Raw genomic sequence first — 27392 nt, 5'->3', positions numbered from 1 at the left:
GGTTAATAAAATATCAAAAGTTAAAATAAACCACAAAGCCCCCCCCCCCCCCCCAAAAAAAAAAAACCCTACTTAAAAATGGACTTCTTCGAGGTCAACACTATATCGGCTATAGGTAATCATTTACACCAGGTGTATGGCAAACGCATCCATTGTATAACACGTGGGAAAAAGAAAATAATAAAAGTCACTCGCAAAAATAAGTGTTAGAGTGTATGTATCACAAGTAGTCCCAGTGTGTTGCCCTAGCTGGTATTTTATTTGTCGGAAAAGGTCCGAGGAGTTGCGATTGTGTCTCACAGCATCAAAGCATTTTGGCGACGCAGACCAATGTCGAGATTGCGGGAAAACACAAGCGATACACAACACACCCAGGAAGTTATTGATTTTGTTGGAACAAGTAAGAATTTATTTAGCTGTAAAATACATATAGATTCTTCTGGATGAATCGGTTAAATAATGAAACGTAATTATGATGAATTGGCCTGAAAAAATATGTGCTGAATTCTATTACTATTGTTATTTTTAAGATTGTCCGATAGATACAGCAGAGATATGACGGATTTGGAGTACCGAGTCCCCTCCCCCCACTACCTGAGACTGACTCTGGAGGACAGAGCACTATGTCTGACAAGTCCTGATGACCCGATTTTGTCATCCACTAAACTCTGTGTCAAACCGAGCCCTTCAGGTATTTTGTATACCGGTATACCAGGTATTTTAGAACAAAATATTTAGTGTAAGGATTTATGAATATACAGTTATAAATTAGAGAGTAAATAAATACTGTATAAGATTTATAATGTCAATTCAGATCTTGTCAGTTTTTTAAGCATTTTCTGTGACACTATGAAATTTACACTGAGAGGTGTTCTGTTTATTTAGATGAGGGGATCATAGCAGAACTGAATAATGCACGCATTGCAATGAACCCACAGTCAAACTCAGTGATGACTGGACAAAGTGTTGATGAGGAGACCAGCACCTCAGAGGATGAGGAGGATACAAAGGGACATAATCCAGTAGAATCAATACCTATACTTGGAGGAGCACATGGGCCCGTGGTCACCAAATGGTGGGCAATAATAAAAGAAACCCTTTAGAGATTTGGAGATACATGTAGTACATATCATCATTTTTTGAGACATTTCCCTAAATGCTCTTGCACATTGATTAATTATCAATCATTATTCATTTTGAAAGAAAAAAAAATGTAAGTACATGTAGGATAAAATCTTCTCTTGAGAAAATTAACATTTTGTCCTTAACATTTTTGTAGGTTATAGAGATGGAATGTACAAATTAAAGTTCTAAGAGGACCTCTGCATTGCATCAATTACATTTTCTGATATAAGTTGTGTTTTTGAGACTGTAATAATGAGGAGTCTTTTGACAGGTTAAAGAGCCACTTTGTTGTCCAGCCAAATAACTCCTTGAGCAGAGGCGACATTTTCCAGGCCTACATCGTTCACTGCGAGAGGAACAACATCACTCACTGTAACCCGGCCACCTTTGGGAAAATCCTGCGCTCGATATTTCCCGATGTCAAGACACGGAGAATAGGAACCAGGGGAAATTCCAGGTCAGACCTTGTGTTTCTGCTGAAAGTAAAAAATCAGTGTTATGAAATAAAGGTTGAAACGTCAGTAATGAACAATTAAATCAAAGGTAAACAGATATGAAAGACATTCTGATTAAAATAAAAAACTTCACTAGCTTCATGTATATATTTTATCAATATAAAAATGAGCTAGCAAATGTTTGATTTTAATCAGACTGTACAATCTACGCAATGATTAAATATATAATATAGTCCTTTACTTCTTTGTGTCTTTCCTTGGTATTGCAGTAGAGATGAAGGTTATATGAAAAGAAAGTTTTCTATTTCTCTGACTTCTTCAGTTATATTACCCAAAGAAGGACACACTGTAGTACAATGTACTGGTATTGACTAAAGTTTATAGTTGAAGATTGGATGAAATGTATCTGATAGATATCTAATGTAACTGACATTAGAATCCACATGAATGATGGCCATATGTTAAAGTTACCATAAATCAACAACAGATGCCCATGAACGCCATGCATATTGGTATTATAACCTTCAAAGCTATGAAGTATGTTTTATACTTAGAGTTTTAAAAATATTCCTGGATTGATCGATGGATTCCCTTGTCTTCATTCTACTTAATTTCTAAAAACATTTTGGTTTGCTTCTGTAAAGCCAGTGTGTATGTAAAATAGCCCCCCCCCCCCAAAAAAAAAATGAAAAAAACCCCCCAAAAAACAAAACAAAACAAAACCAAAAAACCCACATTGAAATAAAATGAGTTTAAGCGTGTGCTGGTTCTAACTGTGTATTGCCCAGAAAGCAGAACCTTATCCAATCACTAAAATTACTCACCGGAATATGAACCAGGTCAGCTGTTCTTGATTAGATCGTGATATATCTTCCCAGAAGCAAGGCATCTTTTACCGAATCAATTTGATCAAACAGGTTTTTGTCCTAGATAGTCATCTCAATTAAGATTCAATATTTTAGTACTGGGACTGTGTTTCTTTAGAACTGCTAGATTAGGATTCATGAATCAATGAAATGTTTTCAGTTTGAATCAAGCTTTTTATTTTAATTTGTAAAATTTTGATATAATTTGGGTTAAACTGAGTACACACAAGGTATTAATGCACAAGCTAAATCCAACCATATGATATTAATATCTTTAGATGTTAATGAATCAGAATTCATTTCACACTTTCTGATACAATTTATATAAATTTAAAGCCACATCTTAAATTTTCTCAATGCAGTATTAGAAACATATGTTTAGTATATTTCTGTAGAATGTAAAGGAGTTAAACTTTGTAAAAAGTTATGATATTGATCATGACTTAAATTTTGTTATAAGGCCAAAAAACAATTTAAAAAGCAATGTTAAGTTTCTCTGGGACTGCCCACATCAGCTTAATTGCCATATTGGAAAGGGAAATAACTCACTTTTTATTTTTTTGTTTAAAAATAGAAAAATTGAGTTATTCCCCTTTTTAATTGAAATAAAATGTAATGCATCCTGCATTTTTATTTGAAATGTTTTGACCTATAAACTGAAGATTTCAAGTACTGTATCAGTGATTTTTTTCTCATTAAATCCCTTAATTTTCATCTGTATGCATTGTATTTAACTTTAACACTTGTAGTTCATATTTAAATCAGCAGTTTTCCTTTAGAAAAAAAATCTTGCAGACATCTTTTTCCAAAATATTTTCAGATATCATTATTGTGGAATTGGGGTTAAACCTAAAACTGAGAGACAACAGAAGGAAATTCAGAAAGACAGGTATGAACTCTAGATATTATAAAGTGGGATTTTAGCAGTAAACATGTTTGTAGATTAACTGGTATTTACTTTAATGTTGATGGTTTATTTCATGAGAATAAACTTTAAAATTTGAAATGTTTATTCATTTTAAGGCACTTTTACATCAAAACATTCAAATACTTTTTTTGATTACAATGGTGTCTTACTACTCAGACTTCATTTTTTGTTTGATATAATAAATAAGAATTAAGAGAACACTACCCATTAATTAATTCATTTTACAATTCTTATCTTGCAGAGAAAAACAATTAAAAGAGAATAATACTTCAGTAAGTTTGAGAACTAACGTCATCTATTTTGTTTTGTTTTGTTTCATTACATAAAAATAAAATATAACTTTTTTAAATTCCAATTAACATTCTTCTATATGATTGCATGTAAGAATTGCTTTCTACTCCATTTATTACTTGGCGATTAGCTTGCCAATGGGCAATTCTCTAACATATTGGTGGAGTACTCTCAAGAGTTATTGCCCTTACTACACAGTTTTCCAACTTGTGAAGACATTGGATTATTGAAATCAGAGAATCAAGTGGTTTGTAAAACAAGTTACCTAAAAATAACTTCTTTTGCTAAATAATTAATCAGAAACAAGGAAAGAGTTAGAATATATTAGCTTTGAAAAGTAAAAGATGTATTGTCTTTTTTTTAAGGTAAAAAATAAAATAAAAATTTAGAACCTGATAATAAATACATTTCTATTAAAAAAAAATTGAAAAGAAAACCTCTTAAAATTTTTCCTTATTTTTTCTTCTCAAAGGTTGAAGATTTTCTGGATTTAACATACAGATGGCATGCGGTTAGACTTCTAGATTGTGTCCTTAGGGCTGAGTTTTATCAGGTATGAAGTGTTTTCAATCGCTTTCTTTAAATTTCTACTTTATAGTCTTCCATACTGACCTAGTCTTAATGTTTTGTATAAGAATTAGTGAGTTTGTTTCTTTTTAGCTCACCTGAGCAGAAGGTTCAAGTGAACTTTTATAAACCCTTGTTGTCTGGCTGTCTGGCATCTGTCCTACTGTCTCAATATCCATCTGTAAATTTTTCACATTATTAGCTTCCTCTCAAGAACCACTGGGATAATTTATAAAAAAAAACTTAGCACAAAGTAATCTTATGTGAAAGGGATTAAAGGGATTAATTGTCTAATTCTTATGGTTAAGGTTATACCTCACTACACCTACACTTATACTTTTTAAGACACTACATCACAAGATGGCAATTTAAATGTTTTGTTAAACTGTTTATATTGTTCTATTTGGTTGTATATCGTCGTAGCTCAGTGATTAAAGTATTGGGCTTCTGCTTACTGATAATATATGACATGGATGTTCTTTCCTGCCTTCTAGATCCACATTTTGAATTTAGTTAATTTTTTCAAAACCATTTTCAGATCAGAGACATAATAGTTGAATTTTGGAGGTCAATACCATCTTTGACCTTGAAACTGTTGTCTGACCCGCTTGTGGTGGCAGCCATTGAGAGATGCGATCAGATCATCTACAGGAACATGAATGGCCTCCTTCTACCCCATGTCTTAGTCCCCCTCCCCTCAGGGTAAGCCTCTCCCTTCAGAGTATATTTAGCATACCATAAGTTCAGGTTGATGATAAAAATACACATGTGAATGATTACCAAATACATGCACTGTAAACATATACATGTACTACATTTGGCTGTGTATTCTTTTTAGCGCTTTTGGCAGAATGCGGCTTCAGCTAAATAAAGTACATCGCTAAATGCCATGCGTATCCTTGAATGGTCACATTCAAGAGTGTGCTAATTCAAATCCACGCCAACTTGTTCAAAAACTAATTTCCAACAAATATCGTACACGTCAAAAATATGTTAACAGTAATATGATTGCATGATTATTTTACTTTTGTTCATTTGCAATCATTTCAGAACTGTGTGCATACATGTAAATAGAATTGTGTATTTCATGTATTCTTAAATAGTCTAAGCTATAATTATGTTTCGGTTAAACGGCATAGCCAATTCTTGCTATTAGATGAATTTCACATTTGGAATAATAAAGATACAGAATTAGATTTTTTGCCCATTAAATTTAGCACAATATGCTTTTTTAATTGTCTCTACAGCCTTATGCTGACTTTGAAGAATTTTGTAAAAAATCTTCTTCACTGGCATCAAGATGGACTTTACTGTATTCCTCCAATCATCAAGTATGCCAAAATTAAAGGTAAAATATTTCTTAAGACCTTTAATAGCTTCTTTATAGAGGGGCCAATGTTTGCATGCAGACTGGTATAGTAAAACATTGCTATAGCAAACACGCTTGTAGCGAATTGACACTTACAGCGAAGTGACTTTCATTCCCTATGACTATGTTACATGTTGTAAACTTGACAGATACTGTGGAATCATTAGATTTCGTGGAAGTTCAATTTTCGTGGAATTTGTGGGTTCCTTTTACCCATGAATTAACACCCTCCACAATAAATAAATTAGGGTTATAAAGTCATATTTCCTTTTGTAAGTATAAGAGAATACACAAAATTACGTCCCCACGAACTTGTAAAATTGAAGCAAGCCACGAAAATTGGCCCCCATGAATTTTAATGATTCCACAGTATGACGAATAACGCATAACAAAGCAAAATAGCCTGTCCCTGGCAGTTCGTTATAAGCATGTTTTATTGTATTTATATTATAGATTTGCTTTTTTTGTTAGCATGTTATCGATTCAAGACCAGTTTCTTGAGACAGATCCAGCTGAACCACATGAGTATCACCGCTAACTCAGTGGTGGAGAGTCGAGACACCGCGGCAACCATTCAGAGGGCCTGGCATCAACTCCAACGGACATTCAAAAACACGCCTCTGTTCTACCACTTCTCTCCTGCTTCCATTGGTGCCGACCTTGTCTATCAGTGTAACTATACATAACTGCAGAAGTACATATACCGGTACTTACAATGTATCGGTACTAGAGATTCAATTTTTACAGACCTTGTTTCTCTCAGTTTTCTCTAGATTCATTACTCATTACTTCTCACTGAGAGTGCATTTGATTTATTTGCACTCACTTGCAGTATATGACGTCAGACAATCCCTAAATCTTGATCTCTGTGCGATATTTCTTACCTGGTACTTCAAATTTATGTTATACATTAGAAAAAAAAAGATGTAAACTGAAAAATCAAATTTTTTTGGGCTAAGCAATGTGTAACAAAAGTCAGCTAGTGGTACAGTTTTTATTTACATGCATTTTTTTAAGCAAACTTAAGGTTTATCAATCTCTTATGCAATGGATATTATTTTTATAGTCTTGCAGGAGTATGGTAATCTCTGGGACACCTCATGCTCACTTTCTGAGCACTTGAACTGGGTGGAGGGTGTCGTGTTGAAAAGCATGGAAAAGGTACGCATGCTAACGATTGTGAGATCTAAGCTTATGACCGAGATGTTTGTACAGTTGAAAGTGGATATCTAAAAAATTGATTACTCTAAAAACATTTAAATATCAAAGTACCGGTAATTTGGAAGAACATGTATGAACAACAGTTTCTTTATGTATGGTAATCTTTTTCTCTTGAATCTTTGGCTTTTACATAGTTTTTTCTGGTTTTTATGAATTTCAAGATAATGACTTTTAAGGTTTGACTCTATCTCAAATACTTTTTAAATGCTATAGATATTTGTTCTATGAAAAAAAATTGAACCAAATAAAATTTTGTGAATTTTGTTCTCCTGTGAATAATCTTTTGCAATTTAATATTGAAATCCACAAAAAATTTACATCCATTCAATATTGATGAAACCACAGTAATTCTGGAATGATTATTCAGAACTTGATAAGATGAAGAAAATCAATACTATAACTTATAATTTCAGGTAACCCGCCTTTCACAGAACAAGCTTAAGTTGAGAGAAGAACTTATCAGACAGTTTGTGTTAGAGTGGACGTACATCAGCACTCAGATTTTTAAAATGATAACTTTCATTTGTCCAGAGACATTAGGTAGAGTACATGTACTTTTGATAGTACATGATGATATAATTACAGTTATAAAATATGCCAGCAGAACAATTGCATGTTCACTATTACATCATTTTATTTTATTGATGAATTTGCATTCAATGAGTTATGAATACAATTGGTGGTTGTAAGGTATATAGATCAAGAGTGCAGTAAATATTCAATTGCAAACATGTACTGTTCTACACTTGTCCATTGTAGTCCGAAATATCTGACGTTTTTCTGGCTTTTTTAATCGTTTATAAAATTCAGGGGATTGGACTTCAGAGAAGAATATTGCAAGATTGGTTTGCTTCAAAGCATTATTGAGGCTCCAGTTCTGGCGCCGGTTCTGACGTTTTCCTGGCAAGTAAATATCAAAATCGTTAAAAAAGCCAGAAAAACGTCAGATATTTCGGACTAGTCCATTGCTGCAAACCACTGCCACCATTACAGTTTGTGGTAGCAGTTGAATGAACCTTTGAATCTGCATTCTTGTCTACACTAGCCCATTGCTTCAAACCACTGCCACCATTACAGTTTGTGGTAGCAATTAAATGAATCTTTGGATCTTCATTCTTGCAGATAGTGACTGATACTGTCATTCATTGAAATAAATTGATCTTCTTTTGCAGGGCCTCTCTATTTGTTGGACATGTTCTACAGAGACTACATGCTTTTTCTTCTGGAGAGATGGGACGTCCAATAAGATGGCCAAGCACTTAGATAGCAACATACATGTACCATACTATGAAGATCACTGACCAAAAAATTTGACTTTTTAAAAATATTTATAACATATGATTGCACATTTACATTTGTGTGTACTACACAACAAACTATTGTTCCAAATCTCAAGCATCAATAAAACTTAGTACATAATGTTTACAACATACATATACATGTATGCACTGTAATTCATAGATTCTGTTGCATATATAAAGCTATATGCAATATAATGTTGGAAACAAAAAACAATTTTATACATAATTTTAAACATCCAATGCCTTTCATATGAATCAAAATATAATTGGTGTATTTTTCCATTAGCCATTGGTGGAACATAAACTTGTCATAATTACAATCTATTATAAATATTAATATTCACACAAAATCTACAGATATAATATCTTAAATTTTTTTACTTGACAATAATCATAAGCTGTTCAATACAAACTACTGAATGATGTAAATGACGTACATTGTTACATTTTCTAACCAATGGAACTGTTCTGCTACTAAAGACAATTATGCAGGATTTGAAGAGCAACAACATAATAAAACAATTATATTGAGATTTTTTATATTTATACCATAACTGTTTATAATACATGTTTTTGCCCTAATTCTATTACTTTTTCTGATAAACCTTCCAAAATCTAATAAAGTTGTAATATTAATAAGAATTTTTTTTCTCGTATTGAAAACTTGACTATAGCAAACAAGGCCACGCAGGTACACAATTAAATTTCTTTTTATTACTAAGTTAAATTTATAACAAACAGAAATATAACAAATGTTTAGCTACAAAGAAACAAAATTATTTGAACAATAAACCTCTTTCAAAAAGAAACTAAGAGATGTCTTGTACAAATAAAGAGTAACTATACTACTGTTGCTTATGAAAATAAAATGAAATGTAGTCTTACTGGCCACGTAATGTCTTGCCAGTGAGGGTAGTATCAGCTAGCAAAATGTTACCCTTAAACCCCAAATTTAAAATGTACATACATGTGTATATCCTCGTATAGGACATGCACCGATACTTGTATCATCTTTTTTTTTTTATTTTGAACATCCCCTCCCCCCAACCCTCAGACCAAAGAAAAACCCAAATTAGGGCAAATAGGAAAACATGACAACCAATTCCTTTTGAAATGACAATGTATTTGCAACTTCAACATATACATAGTAATAAAGGTTTTTTTCCTCTTTTAGTTTCTTAGTTTTCTATCCCAATGTAAAATTTGTAAGGATTTTTAACAGCTATACATCAAAAAGACTAATATTATTACTTATTAGGTTTGTTACTGACTGTTTAAAGAAATTTGTGGGGTCGGTAAAGTCCATAGAAGGCGAGGCGGAGCCGAGCCTTCTATGGACTTTACCGACCCCACAAATTTCTTTAAACAGTCAGTAACAAACCTAATAAGTGTTTTGTTTTGTCGAGGACCTAAAGTTTGATATGTAAACAAACGTTTGTGTAGAAAATCAGTTCAAATAACGTTACGTCCGCCATGTTGCGCTATAAATTTTGACGCTTGCCTTTTAAAGAAATTTGTAAGGCAGCAACGTGACGCGTTTCATCCAATGACGTCGCGACATTCTAGTCCGAGGCAAAACAAAATGTATTGCTGTAAAATCTTCTGTAAAAATTGAAGCACTGGTTTAGTTACACAATATAACACATATTTAATTTGAAGGGCAAGAAACTTTCAAATAGATGCTTTCAAGTAAATGAGTGTTTTTTCTTTAATATGACAAAAACTGCCGCATAACTATGAATAAAGACATTGATATTTCAAAAGTTATTTTTCTATTGCATTTGGTTAAAAAATTTCATGATGGTGCAAGAGAAAATTGCTGACCAGATTTACAAATATCATAGACAATTAAAACATACAGATATAGGCATTGAAAAAAATATTCTTTGCATAAAAAAGAAGGATGCCAATGAATTTGGAATATATAAGGAAAATGGTCTAAAAAAAGTCACAGCAAAGAGAGACTCTTTCTGAAGACAAAAATATAATTTGGTTCAAACTTGCCATTTGTAAGCACTGTCTAGTGTCTACCTCTGCATATGCTTCTTAATTGATGGTAAACAATCATAAGGTTAAACATGATGATAAAAAAAAAAACCTTTCAAACATGAAAGCCTATATATCATCAACTACCATACTAATATTCAAGTTAATTTGCATTATTTGCAACCTCTTGCTTTATAATTTTTTGATTTAGATTTTCAATGAAAACCAAAGTGTTATTGTAAATGTATGAATTCTAAATTCATTTTACAAAGTTTGAAATCTGTTTGACAAAAGGCAAAGCAAAAAAATTAATTTCCTTTTGTTTCTAAAATTGGACATGTGCATCCCCCCTCCAAAAATAATAATACTAATAAAAACCCACACAAAACAGTATCAGCATCAATGACAAATTATAATAAAAAAAATATAGTCGACTAGTCATCATTTTTTGACATAGCATACAACTAATGATGTCATACAATTGTATTATGTCATACATGTAGCACGGTCAATAAAAACAATAACAAATAAACTGAACAGATCTTTGCAATCACTCCAGCCCTTAAAAAGGCAAAGGTACTTGATGTTAAGAAATTGTCCTTTTATTACAAGAAGCATTCCTCCATGCTACGTACATCAAGTGCCTCTGCTAAAAAAACTGCAATAACTACACAGAGGTATTAATACATATAAAATCTTTATCACACAACTTGGAAATCACTTGGAATGCAACATTATAGCCAGAGCTGGTTTTTTGTTTTTTTTGTTTGACTATGGAATACATGCCCTTTATATCACACATTTGTACTCTTATTGAAATCCATAGACCTCCACTACTTTGCACGTGAAGTCTTGATCGGAGCAGAGGGGTGGGTTATCAAACGTATCACAGTGCTCAGTCCGACAGTGTAGGAGATTCTCATCCAACTGTATGGCTTCACCATTGCTGTTAAAATCAAGAAAATTATGTCATGCATCTTGTGCACACACAAAAAAAAGTGGGTGTTTTCTTCAATTTGCATTTTACTGTAAAAGTGGTTATTAACATGCGGGGGAAATTTGCGCTAGTTATCAGTACACAGTAAACATTGTTTGACTATAAAAAATGTGTAATTAACCACCAGCATAAATAACCAATTTTACAGTACATCAAAATTTCAGTTCCAAATAAATCACAAGTCTGTGTCAGTTTTGCATTGACGACATTTTCAAAAATGTCCATTTTAAAAGCACATCTTTACACTGTACCAATAAATCATCAAACTAATTGCTTGATAAAAACACAGTGAACTTACCCTCCTCCTATGGTGAGGATTTTACTGTCCCCAGCCAGGAACATGTTTGCGGTGTTGGAGATATTCTCCTCGTGGAGGCCCACCCATTCATACTTCTTTCTCTCTGGGGACAGTGTAAACACAAATGTTTCCCCGGTACCAAAGTAGTAGACATTCTTATTGCTCTTCTTCCTCTCCCTCCAATACATGGAACAAAATGCCCCAAACACCTGTATAAAGATATCCAAAGGTTCAGTCACCAAGTTCTTTTCTATTTATTTTCCAAAGTTTTAACCAATTTACTCAATTTTTAACTTTACATTTTGTGCATAACTGAAAATTTAGGCAATATCAGTCTTTGGCTCAGGCAAGTTAAGAAAAAGAAAAGAAATTACATGTACTGAATGATTCCTAATATACATTTATACAATCCCCTTAATTTCACTTGAAGGGGTATTAATGTAATGAGTAAGATCAATTGGATGACTATGCACTTTGTGAGTTAGACGGACCTCGTCTGTGGTAGTCTTGATGAGGATCAGGGTGGGTTGGTGGTTCTCGATCCGCGTGTACAGGGTCCTCAGACTGGTTCCGTGCTCCTCGGAGGTGTACAACAGCTCCGGCTGACAAACCGCGTACCTTGCCGGCAGCCATGACCAGATGGTATACAGCTGTTAAAAAACCCAAATTAGAATGATGAATCAGTGGATGGACTCTTAGGTTTAGTGCAGATACACTGCTGACAGCAGATGGTGTGTCTAGAGTTCACACTGTCAGCATTCTCATGAACCATGTAAAGTCAGACACCATGTAAAATTAATTATCGTTTGTGTCCAAATGATTTATTTATATGTCAGTCTAGTCTTTGCAGCTCTTTAACGGATTAAACATTATAAAGGTGGACAAATGTTTCAGAAGGCATTAAACAGGACTTTAATCATGGCTATACAACGTCATATTTTACAAGTTTACAATATAAAAGCGCAGCATTGCAAATGCAAAAAAATTTCTTTCCATATTTACAAAGTGTACATATTAAATATATGTTAATAGATTAAAAGCGATTTGACTGGAACGTAGCTGCTATACATTTAAAATTCTTCTGCATTGAATGCATGACAACATTGTATCTTTACTACCAGAAGTTTTAACAGGTGTGCATGGAATAACAAGTGGATGATAAAGACTGAAATAACCTTACAGTAACCTGCTATCGGTATTAACACCTTAACTGAACTGTTATGCCTTTCTAACTCTCACTTTATGGCTACACAACACATTACAAGTAAGCCAGACCACAATGTACAACTAACACTCAGAAGAAAAAAACATCAAAGTATTGAAAGTACTGGGCATTTTATTTACACATTTATTTGCACATTACTATAGATCTCCAAGAGTTAAATCATAAAATTATATTCATGTTAAATTGTGAAACTGACCTAAATGATCAAAGTTAATATTCAAGAAAAGTAATTAAAAATGTATAAATGGCAAATATTAGAAATCAATGTATTATTTTTCAACAAAGTCAATTTAATAGCCCTCATGCTTAAAACTGCACAAGTAATTTCAGAATAAAACCTGTTACCTCCTTTAGGAATTATGGTAATGCATGTTCATTACATGTATATACAAATCTATATGTAAACATGAAAATTTTATACGATTGATGTACACCTATATCAATCCTAATTTTAGCTTTATGGTAATATACTAGTCTGTGCATTGCTGGAGGGTAGAATGTGAGTATGAAGTAGTGTCTTAAGGGCGCGGTTACCGGCATTATGTGATACCAACAATATTCAGTAGAATCAAAATAAATATTAACCCCTTGAAAGCATACGGGATAACTGAAAGATATTAAAACCAAGGTATAAATGATAAAGCCAGTATTAAAATTAAACAGGCCATTAAATTAATTTTCAATATCAAACAGGATACATGATAGGCATTATTTAAACTACCAAGAAAAGTACTAGCGTACTGATAAACTACCCAGAAAAGAACCAATGATACTGATATTGCAAGTTGCATATATACAGCTGTAGGTTAAATTTTAACAAAGGACATTTTGGAAATGCCAATGATTTTTTATTCAACTATTTCCCACCTTTTTGCATGTCAGTTTCCTGCGAACTTTTTCAATGGTTCTCTCATCGACAGTATCTTCCTCATCAACAGACGTGATTGTTTTTTTACCACAATGTCTATGGAACAACTTTTTGAAAGGCTTTCTGAACATTTTCTTTATTTTTAACGGCATATTTCAGAGATCTCTTAGCTTAATGCTTTCAGTTTACAAAAAGTATAAAAATATAAAAGGTAGAAAAAAAGATTTCAAGCAAAGAATGAAAAAGGCTTAAATGTGTAACAGTAAGTCAATATCCTTGGCTTATGGGACCCTTTCCTTTGTCTCTGTCCACGAGCTGGGATGTGTACCATACACTTGTCTGGAGATAGGCAATCACTGTATGGTGCTGATACATTTTTTCAGCATGGTTAAATAAAATGAGGTCCTTCGTTGGCATTAAATCACAAGTCCTTGAAATATTTGAAAAAAAAACCAGTTCACAATATTTATGGGTGTCTTTTTGGGGGAAGTTCAAAAGGACAACAAATTACTGAAATTCTGAAGGTTTCTCAAACAAAATCAAAAGCCGATATCAAACATCCCCCATCCAGTTCTACCTGGAAAATACTGCAAAATAGAATCCAGACACAAGTTTAGTATGTCCCCCAATAAGATCATTTGCTACAGACTTGGGGGGCCTATTTTGGGAAAATTAATTTCTTTGACAATCAAAGATAAACAATAAACTTTAGATCTTGTTTTGAAAAAATGCTCCAAGAGACAAATCTTATAATTACTATAGGAGAGACGGATCCAAACTATAAATCAATAATGAATTTTTAAATTCTGTTAAATTGACCCTTGCTGGGCCCCCGTCCAAAGATATACGTAGAAGTATACGTATATATATTACAACACATGTTCTCATTTCTATCTAAGCTAGGTAGCTGTCATGGGTTAATCACTCATATTCTATGTAATGTTACACATCTCAGTAAACATTCCTATATTATTAATATCAGTAAGATTCTTTGACCTGTGGAGATGATTTGTTCTCTGTATATCCTGCTCTCTACATCCACCAAAGTACTCGGTACACTACACTAAGGGACTTTGACCAGTCTTCTATGTTATGCTCATAACGTCACTGAATAAATGCTGTCATCTTCAACAACAAATCAATCAAATTGTTCCAGATCTTCATATAAAGCATTGAAAGTCATATATTTAGAACTAGAATCGCACTTGCAAGCATTATTTTTAATAGCAAACAAGTTGGGTACAAACCCCCCTCCTCCCAAAAAAGTTTTAAATTAGAAGAATTATGCAGCCATTGATGTATGCATGAAGTGTACAAATGATATACAAGAGAGAAGCTACATGTACATGTACTTGTTGTTGAAAGTCACACAGAGAATCATATATTATACATCATGTATATGTCAATATACATTTAATTATTCAATAAAATCATTAAATATTTTCTCCTCACTTTTTGAGGGAGGATTTTTAGAAGTCATAAATGAAAGTGAAATGGAGCTAGAACAACATCAGATCAGAAAGACAACACCATGCCAAATGTGCAAAACCAGAAAAATAGAACCAATGTACCTTGAGGTGTTAAAAATTATTTGTAACTTGCACATATTACTTAAAGAACAAAATTATTTGTGAGGCTCCCATATATTGGATGCCATCTACAGCATCTCTTGGTCATGTGATCAAATCCTATTTAAACACCTTTTTTAATTGAAGTTATAAGGTTGTGTAATAAGATTGTAGATCACATGACCAAATTGATTTGCTTAATAGGTAAGAGCATCGAAACATGATTTGAATAATGGTGTACATTTCATATGGAGGAACCATTAGTAAAATGTAAAGTTTGAAAAGTTCAACAAAATTTTAATATGTTTATATATAAACTCAAGATTCAGTCAGAATTCCAACAAGCAGCAAAGGTCAACGATGAATGATCTTGTCCGTTAAGTATAATTATGTTTTATTTTGGGGGTATGCTTTAAGGAAGGAAAGGTTCGGAACTGTGACATGCTTGTAACTTACATCATCCATAATGGCCACCAGACTATCCACATAATTAAACACAAGCAGGCCTAGAGACCTGAAGCGCGGCTTTTAAGGAAGAAAAGAAAAAGGTCGGTTAAGTAAGGTACAATTCTCAATTACCGTAGCATCAAATCAGTATATACTTTCTGCTTCATTTCATTGGAAATGACCATTTGGGCTGAGCAATAGTACATAACTTTTGTATTTACAAATTTGTATGAATTGTGGGTTTGTTCTATCTTCCATGTGCTTGTTTCGATTTAAGATTTATTCCTCCTTAAATATTAGACATAGACTCTATCAAAATTCTCACCACTAATATTTTCCAATTAAATATGAGACAAAGATAAAAAAAAAAAAGTTATGAAATTGTTTATTAGAAAAAAAAAACATGAATTTTCAACTGTACTGAGCATAAATGTCACATTGTGTACTGATATTACATTTTTTGGGGAGGAGGGGATGGGAGAGAATGTGTAAATGATCTCTCTCATAAAATCTTCTATGTATGAAAAATATGCGTAACTTAGTAAGATTTGATAAATTTGGGTACTAAATTGGGGAAAATACAGTACAAACATTTACTAAGTCTGATAAATAACTCAGTTTTGTGAGAAACCCTGAAAAAAAAATTAAATAAATTCTTACCATCTCGTTACTGGTGACGATGCTTGACGTGGTCTGATCGAAAACGATCCTGCCACTGAAGGAGTGGGAGTGAGGGAGGCCGCCGAAGGAGTGGGCGGAGGCGGACTTCTGTAACTCGTGCTGGAGGTGGTGCTGACTGCTGATACACATCTCGTGGCGCAGCTGTAGCTTCTGGATCTCCTTCTTTGTCAGGCCGCGGATTCTAAACCCTCGCTATTATGAAAGAAAAAGATCATTTGAAGTAAGGACTGTATTCTCTTTCATTAAGTTTAAGAAAATAAAGAACCTATTAATTGAGCAGACAATAATTTGCTTTGTACAGAGTAGGTTGACTTTTGACCTGGTGACCTCAAAATCAAAAGGAGTCCTCTACTCTTTTAGTGGAATTAGTGCACCATGTTAATCTCTCAAGACAGGTGTTTTCAAGTTATTAAACAGACAGTATCGTCCATGTTCTGAGTATTTTGACCTCTGACCCTTGACCTGAAAATTAATAGGTCCAGGCAATTTAATCCTTGGTAGATTTTTTCAAGCAAAAAGTTCTGATGATATATTAAGTGAGAATATCTTTCTTTGTCTTGAATATTTTTGGACTTGACCTTTTACTTTATGACCTAAAAAACCCAGTAAGAATCTACTTTTTCAGATGTACCTGTATACCAAGTTTGATGTCCGTCATACACAACTTTCTGACTGGTCTATTTCAAATGGACAGTACTTGATCAAATGATATATAAATCTACCAACTAACAGATAGGTGAAAAACAATATGCCTTCTTTTTTGCAAAAGGAGAGAGCATGAAAAAATTGGTCAAAACACAAACTTACAGAATTGGAATTAGATTATATAAACTACCTAATTGCAAGTTTTTACATGTATACATATTTCATAGTCTAGCAAATGGTTTCATGAAGTCATGCACTAACTTGCATTAACAAAACCTACCTTCAGCAGTTTTTCAACAGGGAAAGGCATATTAGTACAGAATTGACGAATCCTCTCGCCAACAGTAAATGTGTCATTTATCGCACCATGGTGTTTCGCTGACACTGAATAGAAAAAAAAGGAGAAAAATTCAATAGATGATCAGCCATTTACATCTAGCTCATCATAATTAGGTCACTATTATACTCCCATTAATTAACATTATTTATTAGCCCTCAATTAAAGGAATTCAACATCAGTTTCAAAATAAATTGAATTTCTAAAAAAGTTCACACCTTACAGCAGCAACACTTCAATATTTGATAAAACAGATTCACTGATGATACATGAGTGATACTGATTGAACCGGAAATAAATGCAATACACAGTTACACAGTCTCCAACTGTAGCATTAAGACATTATGCTCTTTCTTTATATCATAAGTAATATAATATCAGTATCTCAAAAATATTAGATCATAAAATTAAAGTTCCAAAAAATGAATCACATCTTTTCTAGAGTCTCTGGTGAATTTTTTTAAAGAGTCTTGCATTTATGTATACATCTTCTCCAAAGTCCAGTGTGTCAAATACGTAGTTGTTCCAAATTCAATATTCTAGCTACCGAACATCCTGCAGGCAATAAAATTTTAAACAAGAGCTTAACTGGAGGTTTTTTTTTTTTTAAGCAAACTTGCAGACTCAGCATCTTGAGCTGTCTTTACATACCTGTAATTGGACTAAAATTACTGATCTTGCAGTTTTAAAAGCCCGAGTAATTTTAAAACTCTCATAATCAGTGGTAAAACAGAGTTTAAAATCTTACCTGAGTATTTTGTAAACAGGATGAGTATAGAGAGTACTACTCGGTACAGCACTTTGACTCCTTCCACTAAATAGCAGTCAATAATTCTCACCTGAAAATTCACATAATAAATGTCAACCTTATTTTTTAAGCAGTATTCAGGCCTCACCAGTGCTCACAGAACCAGTTATTGGACAATGACCTCTTTATTTTCTAACTTTTTATTCTAGTTCACAGTGGACTCTTTCTTTCTTTTTTTTTTTTGGTTTAACCCATTTATCTATTTGGTATATATTTTGTTTTACAGGTATAGCTGCCCCATATGTTTCAAAAATCGAATAACAATATTCTTATTCAGAGTAATATATATGACAAAAATTAAATTTATCTGCGTTTAAAAGATATATAATCAACCGCTCTATGGGAGATAGGCGATAAAACCAAGATCTATGGTATCACAAAACTCAACACACATGTATGAGATGTGCAATAAACTTTCCTTTTTAACAACCGGTATTTCAAGAGACCCAAAAACTTTACATCACTTCAAACACTAACTATATAAAATTAATGAGACCAATATAAATATTTATTATCTGAATTACAATAACGGTAAGTAAAAAAGCATTTTATTTCTCCGTTTTACAAAATAAATCACATTGTCTTCGAATGTCACCCCCCCCCCCTTTATTAAAACCTAAAAACATGCTATAAAAAAGCATGTTGTATAGCAGTACAAGTAACATACACTACCATTAAGATGTCATATAAAAATTTTGTATACCATTAAAAATTTGTTCAGGAGACTGGGTGGTCACCAAATTAGCCATCAAATCTTCATTAATTTTTTAGATATGATTTGATTAGCTTTAAATAAACTATCATTTAATTAAGAAAAAATTGAAAAATTACTTCATGAAATTTTAATATTTTGCTATAATATCTTTTATACTGAACTCTTCTTAAAAGAAGATTTATATTGTCTAAAAATTGCCACAACCATCCAGCGGCCTTAAAGAGAACAGGGAATTCATCACAAAAGTACAACAGGTACCAGGAAAGCAGGCTAGGCTTTCATTATCTCCATCTGTCCTTACTATCTTCATAAAACTGCCTTAAACTGGTCTCAAAGGGGCAAACATTTAAGGTCATGACTGATAGAGTACCAGGTAAATAAATCACATTGACACAGCAAACATTACAATTCTCTGAATGCTGAGTACAGTACTGGTACAGGATAGCATTCAATGTGTGAAATTTGAGATAAGAATTTCAAAATCACTATCTGTCAGAATAAATTGTAATACATGTATAAGAAATGTACTTCCTTTTCTAGAATAATATAATTCTTTTATTTCTTTGTTGAACTTCTATATATGATAAGTTTATCCCTGAATAAAGGATATTTATTTACTGTCATGTAAAACAAGATATTAATATGAATCAATGGGAGGATATTTTGACGAAAATGTCATACATCCAATCTAAAATCTACGTGAATAATACCGGACATATGAAGAAAAAAAAGGGATTTACAGGTGAAACATGTATATAACTTCCCATACAACACACTTCACACAAGGAAATGCTAAAGAACAGTCAGTATAAATGTTCACACACTTATGACTCTTCACAATAAAAAAAATTCAATTAACTCACAAGCAAAACCTCTTAATATATTCAACAAAATTCACATTTTTTTTAGATACAAGTCAGCTATCTGAGTGGATGTTGAGTTGATATGTACATCTATTTATTAAGATGGTAGATTCTTAATAATTTTGAAGTACTAAGTTATTCATTGGTATCAGTACTCACAATATGAGGGAAAGGGAGGTCTGAGAAAAGCCACCACATCCAGGAGTCGAACACTGCTGTCACATCATTGCAGTTCCTCACCAGATACACATATGCCGATTTCTACAAATACATAATCAGTTCTGAAAATTAAGATACAGATCTTAATTTCAATGTGACTTCTATCCTTACATACAGTTGAACTTCGATATCTCGGACACTGATAGCTCGAATACAATGGATATGTTGAAGTGATTTGTAAGTCCCAACCATTTATATTTTAAGCATTTTACTCTTGATATGCCGAAAACTCTGATATCTCGAAGTTTTTAAATGGTCACACTAGTTCAAGATAACAAAGTTTGACGGTTTATCTGAAAACATACATAAAACCATAATCCTTGCAACATACAAAATAATTTCTGATTATATACTATTAAATTCAATTTCCACTTTATAACACTGTTTGAAAATCTGCCGATAGATATAAGATTGTACATGTATCAATGCATGAAAAAAAAAATGTGCATTACCGCATATTTTTTGGTAAGGTCTCGAAGTACAAGTTTGGACGATTCAACAGCAACTTTGGTCTGCATTATATTGGCATCTTTGGAACGGAGTAAAGCATATATACAGTTAAAAGCATCAGAGGGCCCCATGTAATGCAGAAAAATGCTCAGTTTGGGATACAGTGTAGGACAGTACAGAATCTCTGGATTGGTGTTTTGGATCACAGCGAGAATTTTCGCCACAGTTTTGGTGCCTTGTTCAGATAAATGGTAGGAGGTGAGATTATTGAAGTCCACAAAGGGAGGTAAAGCTAAATCATCAGTGTTTCCTGAAAGATAAAAAAATGTTAGTTGTAATCAAGAAAATCATACATGTATACAATTGCTCATCTGAATTATTTAATTTCTATAAATATTTATCACTTTATCAACATTGATCAAATTTAGAAGGGGGTTTAGCAGGTTCACACCAGACTCTCCTGTAAAATTAAGACTAAATGTAATATTACATAATAAAGTTACTGAAAATAGGCCAATGACCTCCCTGGCAAACAAATTCTTACCAAAATAAAACACAGCAAATGACATGAGATGAATATAGTATTTGATAGAAGAAAGAAAAGAGATTGGTACTCTAAACTTACTTTGGTGGAAAAGATCTTTCTCATAGTCGTCATAGAGATTCCCTTTGGCTTTGTGAAGCGTCTCACAAACTCTGACCCACAGCTGTCCCCGAATAGTGTCGTGGGTTCCCCAAGGATTCCGTCGATGAAAGTCCTTCAAGTCCTTGTTGCTCGTTCTGTACAGCTTCAGCAGTCGAACAAGCTCAGTTTCATGATCTGTCCTTTCACCACTGTGTGCACTCTTTCCAGAATGAGTGAGATTTCTATGATCCACATAATGGGTGAAGGGAATTTGCAGGCTGTCCGTTGGTACAATCTCAAATCCGATGGAAACTGTATCTGATTCTTTGTCCGTTCCACTGGAATTTAGAAATTTAACCTCCGCGTCTTTATCCGATTCAACTGACGACAGAAATTTCTCATCCGAGTCTTGATCGGTCTCATTTAATTCTCCTTCTGTAGACTCTGTGTTATCCTCTTTATTATCCTTGTGTGACTTGTCTTTTATTGGTGTATGATCACAATCTGTTATGTCCTTGCTTTTATCACTTTTAAGCTCGCTGTCTTCACAAATCTTCACCTCTGTAATATCTTCCTCTGTTCCCTGTTTTTCATCATCCGTCTGGTTTTTCCGATGCTCCATCTTCCCTAGATCTTGGTTCTTTCGGTGCTCCTCCTCCACTGAATCTTGGTTCCTCAGATGTTCCTCCTTTTCTAGATCTTGGTTCCTTAAAAGGTCATTTCCCCCTAAATCTTCATCATTCACAGATCCTTCTATCCCTTCCACCTCACCAATTTTCATATCGTTATCATTTATATTCCCTTCCTCTGACATTTTACCTGTTTCTGTCTTCACATTCAGCAGGTTTTATATCCTTTAAAAGTTTTGTCACTCTTATATGTAGAATATCACTAACTAATTTCACAATCGTTTATTTCTCCATGGATCCCATTTATTTCTCCATATCGCTGATGAAGCTATGCATTCTGATGTCATCTATCCCATGACTGTATTTGTAATGAAGCCCCTATCTGTCTTATCTAAATACTGCCGTATCACCATCAGATCAGATAGCTGCAAGAAAAAGAAAAACCTGATTAAAATGCAGGAACACATTTTTAAGGCAAAAGAGTTATTATCTATATGCAGGCCAATATGTAATTACATATTAAAATAAGTCTGTGTATATAAACATGAGTAATCTTTATAGCTTATTACAGTAATTGTTAAAGCCCTCAGAAAATTTTTACCTATCTACCATTTGCAGCATCATATATTTATACATTAATTAACAGGAAATCATAATTCACTTTCATTATTTTATTCTGTATAAGAACTAGAATTTGATTAATTAATGTGGCAAATCTGAAATGGCTACAAACTATGAAATAAGAGAAAACTTCTTTGTGTACAGTGTAGCTAGAACACACAAAACCTAAATGTCATTAAAACAGATGACTTGTGGTATCTGCACATTTAGTGGCTTTGAGGTGATGCAGCTAAAATTGTACAGGTACAGTTAGTAGATCATTACAGTGTTTCGGGAATTAACCCACAAAATACACCAACAAGTTGTCCTTGTCATGATGAAATATTACAGGTACAGTAATTAAGTCGTAGTTTACAGAGTTTCCAGAAGTGAACTAATTAACTAGGATGGTTAATTTACTTACATAATGACTCAATAATACAGTCATGTCATAGTAACTTTGACAAAATCTGGTGATGATGATAATAAAGTTTTTCATGGCTAAAACAGTCACCTGTCTCTCAAGATGATAATTTAATAAAGCAATCAGTGTGGGTCGAAAAATCCCTTCTCATATGTTACCTTTGACATTACCGGTATCTTAATACGTAAAAATAAAATCAGATAAATCCCATTCATCAGTTTTCAAAGGCATAATATCCTCAGTATGTTTGGTAAACGTATCATTAAGAATTCAAATGAATATAGTAAGTCACATACTCTCCTTTTACTTCAATTGTAACTCATAACTAAAGGAAAGTTGGACTATTTTGGTATGATGCATGATGGAAAGGGGGGGGGGGGGTCAAAGAGGTAATGATTTTTACAAGTTAAGAAAATTTTTATCTGTAACCAGGCATGGGGTAATCGTAATCAAGTAATCATAATCGATTGTAATGATTACTCTTTTTCAAGTTACAGCCTGTAACCCTTTATTGCGATTAGATATTTTTTTAAAAGATATAAATGTATATTAATGTATACATATGCTGTGTATTTCAAAATACAAATAGATAAAACAATTGATTTATAAATACATCCGACTCCAATGATTAAATATTATACAGGGACAGATGTTGCAGTGATAAATATAATCTCTTTACAATCACTAACAAATTTGCGTTGCTAATTTGAATGATGAATGTTCATGCAAGCACAATTATGATATATGGTTCCTAGAAACACAAGAATTTTATTTGTGCATCTGTATGAATGCAATTAAGAAACCAACTGTGTTTTCAAAATATTGCTGTACGTCATGGCATTTCAAAGAAGAATTATAAACTACTTATATTAACTAACAATTGAAAGAAAAGAAAAAAAATATCACATTTATATTAATCAAAATTTCCAAAATACCTCTTAAACATGTACATATTAAACATGTACCATATTCATAAACATGATTAAATATGTACATTATTAGTATATGTATATATTACTAATGCATTTTCAGTGATGAAAAGAAACAAGTAACTGGACTGACCTCTGTATACAAAGAATAGGATATCCGCGCACATTGAAGGCAGGGAAACATGTAACGGAATAGCCTTCACCTCGTTAATGCATGCACTTCTTTCTAACAATTGTACAGACAAAACTTCGACACATAGCCCGAGGTAACATCAAATTAAAGAGTTGAAAGCTTGTAAATAGCTACAGTTTCCTGTCACCAAGAAAACCTTACACATGAATAAATTAGGCTCATTACCTTACAACATGCAACAATTGTCAATACAGAATGCTGGGGATCAACGATACAAATAACTACATATACTTGCTGCCACAACAACAACAAGTGCTAGTCCTTGGGGCTATAAGAAATTATTCAGGTCACATAGAAGGCATTTTAAATATCTAATCATCTGTATATATAAAGATCACGAGCATCATTTTCTCGAGCTGACACAGACTGCAGTTTATATATGTCACATGACAGGTCTGAATGGCAGCATGTCTTAACATTCTATATTTACCAGAAAAATTCCCATTAAAGTTCTTAACGTCTGCATATTTTCACATTACGAGCTTTGTCTCTGTAAAACCATGAAGCTGTCAACAAATGACAACAATAACACTAGAATGTTCCATTCACCATATGTCTCAAGGGCTGTTTTTATACTTTTAACATGTGATTTTCTTTTCATTTTTGCACAAATTTGTTACATATTAATTAGCATGCCTAGCCTAAGAGTGTTTCACTACATTGAAAATAATTACAGTTTTCATGTCTATCCAGTAAATTGGACTTCAGAATCTATGAAAATATATACAGATACAATACCCCTTGTGGTACATTTTTTGTCAAAGACAACTTGACAGACCTTGATTTTTTATTCCAATTTTTAAAGTTAATACATGTATATTAAATTTTGCATAAACAAAATTAAACTAAGGGATTTAGAAATACATATTGCAGAATATAACGATACATATATTTATGATAAGAAATATTATGTACTCTATAAAATACCATTCCATTTTTTTTTTAGCTGAAATAGTTTTAGTATTAGATCAAAATTTTATGAAACTATATACTTGTCAATGAATGCTGTACAAAATGTGATTACTTAATTAGTAATACACTTATAGTCAGTATATGCATACAAATGCACTAGGAAGTATTAGGCCTATTAGTCTTACTGATCGACTTCAATTATAAAAAAATGGGAAACCTACATGTATTTAACAATTTTTTTTTAAAAAGTCCAGCATTTAAGAAGATTCCTTACCTGTGTTTCTGATTCAAATGGTTGACTGTCTTGACTCATTAATTTGTTCATCAAAGGATTTTTCTAGAAAAACAATTTGTAAAGGTACAAATAATGCAAAAATGGGCAACTCCCCCTTCCATACATGCTGTAAATGTATACACTCTTTACCATGCTGTGTAAGAATTTAACGTACCATATAAATTATGTAAATTTAAGCCGAACATAAAATGCACTCCAACAAAGTGTCAACATTTACCAGGTAGTAAATATAGGATTTAATCAACAGTAAAATACTCAAGAGTTGATAAATTACTGTTTTTTTTCTATAATTGTCTAGGTGTTTCAGAAATATTTTAGTCTTCTTTTTATCATTGAATGTCCAACCTTTTTATAGTTATGATGCAGACATCAAATTCATGTAAACCCCATCCTGAATTATACAGAATACATCACAAATTTAAACTAGATTTACAGAAAGCTAGATTACTACAAAATGAAAATGTCCAATAATCCTAGAAAATGAAGCTTCACCACATGCAATAACAGACACAAATGGCATCAGAATCTTATGAAATCCTCAAACATATTGCAACCGAAACAGCAAGATGGTAGACAACTCTGTCAAACTTGTCTGCAAAGTCCACAAATGACTTCATTTCATTTTTTTTTCTTGTGTAAAGTTTCAAAGCCAGGGAAAATCCTCACATATATCAAAGTCATTTATAACTGCTCGATTCATTTGTATAGCCCACTTTATTGACACTGTGATACAGTGATTTTTTTGGCTATCTTTCAAATATGTACAAGTATGTATATCAATGTAATAAGCAAATTTACTGATAAGTATTTTGATCTTTCTGTGAAATGATGTAGAAACTGTGTTAACTAATAAACACTTACTAAAAGGAATGACTGAAATTCTAATTGGGGTTATGAGAGATTTTTTTTCAAAATTTTGCTAGTTTGTATGAAGATTTATTTCAAATTGATATTTTTAATTGTTTAAAAAAATTTAAATTAAGCAGATTTAAGGAAATGCAATTCATATCTTTTAGAAAGGCAGAAAAGGTGTAAAGAAAATAAATATAAAAACACATCTTATGCATCAATCCAACAATGAAAAACAGTTTCAATTTCAAACTAGTCTTGCTTGAAAACAAATTAAATTCTCTTTATTCATTGTAAACATTACAATATGAATCACTGTGGAGTAAAATAAATGCATGTAAGTCTATTTTTGTAGATGTATATTTCACTTGTAATATAGAACATGGCCAGACCACATCACTCACCAAAAAAACCCAATTCTCAAATGAAAGGCATCCTTTTCTAAATTGCTCAACATGAACTTATAGGGATTAAGGTGGTGCAGTTTATATGCAAAAATGTATAATGAGAATGCCTGTGCTTGATCTGCTGGATTAATCATGTTTTTCATGAGAATTTTTATTAAGGTATGTAAGTGACACAATTTTCAAGGTGAATGAAATCATCCTGTGAAATTACAAAATCAGCACTCACTCGTAATTTATGTCTCTGCTTGAGCTTACAACTGTGTAATATAGTAAATATACACTAAAAGTAAAAATTTATTTAGGCCGTCTGACAAGAATTAGATGTTATAAAATAGTACACAATGGATAAAAACTGTTGTCTTTAACTGATGGGGCGATTTAGAATACTGTCCTGTGTTTACTATTACGTCACTTTCAATCAATTCATGGTTGTTCGTCTTCCAGCAATATTTTTTGGCGTAAAATTTAAAATAGCTGACTATATTAACAGATTACAAAAAAATAATTAACTCATCGAAAAATATCTCATATTTAACAAACATATTACCTTTGACAGGTAAACGTTGCTGGGCTTTGAAAATTTTAGTTGCACTTCCAGTGTTTTTGCAGCAGAAAGGCGGATCAGATTTAGATAAGTCGTACTAAAATAGATAAACAACAGCGAGCTAGTTCGTTCAATAAACTATTCGTACTAAAGGTACATTTTCGCGGGTCTTTGCATTAGTGTAAATATAAAGAAGACATTATATGAGGCGTTGTTCACACACATGCGAAATAATTTTCTAGTATCAGTTTTAAAATTTGATATTAATCAAATTAACAGGTTTTTTTTTTCAAAATTGGAAAATATTTTTATATTAGAAATTCAAACTGATTTCTTGTCTCCTATCACAAAATATATTCTCTGTCAATTTTTTTTCCAAATGCTGGAGAATATCCACATTATAATCGATTAAAATGAATATATCCTTGACCCATATTAAATTGCTGCACAAGTGTCAAATTCTTTTTTTATTGATTCATTAAAGATTTATTTTCCAAAATCAAAAAGTTGATTTTTCTGATATAAGAAAAACTAACAATTTCTTTGCATATCAGATAATCATATTCTGATTTATCAAGAAATTGAATTTTAAAAAAAATCACATTTTCATTTAAAAAAATTAATGAATAGACTATATAACATAAATTAGAATTTTTTATATAAAATTTCAAGAATTCTTTTCACTACCAAATATATCTCATTATTGATATTTACATGCAAGAATTCTTGTTTTGATATCAGAAAATTGCTGAAAT

General features: G+C 32.5%; 2 protein-coding genes across 7 annotated transcripts; one reads left to right on the top strand and one right to left on the bottom strand.

Moving 5' to 3' along the window:
* Positions 1–258: 258 nt before the first annotated feature.
* LOC105339357 (regulatory factor X 4) lies at positions 259–8864 on the top strand. Of its 2 annotated transcripts, XM_066068035.1 has the most exons (15): positions 259–400; positions 531–691; positions 886–1075; positions 1397–1582; positions 3267–3335; positions 3616–3646; positions 3796–3912; positions 4138–4218; positions 4771–4934; positions 5480–5580; positions 6073–6273; positions 6668–6762; positions 7236–7362; positions 7995–8061; positions 8102–8864. In XM_066068035.1, the coding sequence occupies exons 2-15, from the start codon at positions 556–558 to the stop codon at positions 8121–8123; spliced, it is 1587 nt and encodes a 528-aa protein (XP_065924107.1). In that variant the 5' UTR covers positions 259–400; positions 531–555; the 3' UTR covers positions 8124–8864. The 2 variants fall into 2 exon arrangements, with proteins under 2 accessions (XP_065924107.1, XP_034329814.2); XM_034473923.2 differs by having other exon boundaries at positions 7995–8107.
* An 841-nt stretch (positions 8865–9705) lies between these two features.
* LOC105339358 (GTPase-activating protein skywalker) lies at positions 9706–26734 on the bottom strand. Of its 5 annotated transcripts, XM_011444877.4 has the most exons (12): positions 26641–26734; positions 24817–24879; positions 20856–21909; positions 20233–20540; positions 19721–19822; positions 17924–18014; positions 17119–17222; positions 16173–16385; positions 15522–15590; positions 11896–12054; positions 11405–11613; positions 9706–11055 (listed from the first exon to the last, which is right to left on the bottom strand). In XM_011444877.4, exons 3-12 carry the CDS (start codon positions 21667–21669, stop codon positions 10920–10922), a joined length of 2205 nt encoding a protein of 734 aa, XP_011443179.3. In that variant the 5' UTR covers positions 21670–21909; positions 24817–24879; positions 26641–26734; the 3' UTR covers positions 9706–10919. The 5 variants fall into 5 exon arrangements, with proteins under 5 accessions (XP_011443179.3, XP_011443184.3, XP_011443183.3 ...); XM_011444882.4 differs by lacking the exon at positions 15522–15590 and having other exon boundaries at positions 26641–26733; XM_011444881.4 differs by lacking the exon at positions 24817–24879 and having other exon boundaries at positions 26641–26729.
* Between the last annotated feature and the right edge of the window lie 658 nt (positions 26735–27392).

Source organism: Magallana gigas, chromosome 8, assembly GCF_963853765.1.
Source record: "Magallana gigas chromosome 8, xbMagGiga1.1, whole genome shotgun sequence".
NCBI classification, from domain to species: Eukaryota; Metazoa; Mollusca; class Bivalvia; order Ostreida; family Ostreidae; genus Magallana; species Magallana gigas.
This window is presented reverse-complemented; position numbering and strand designations above follow the sequence as displayed.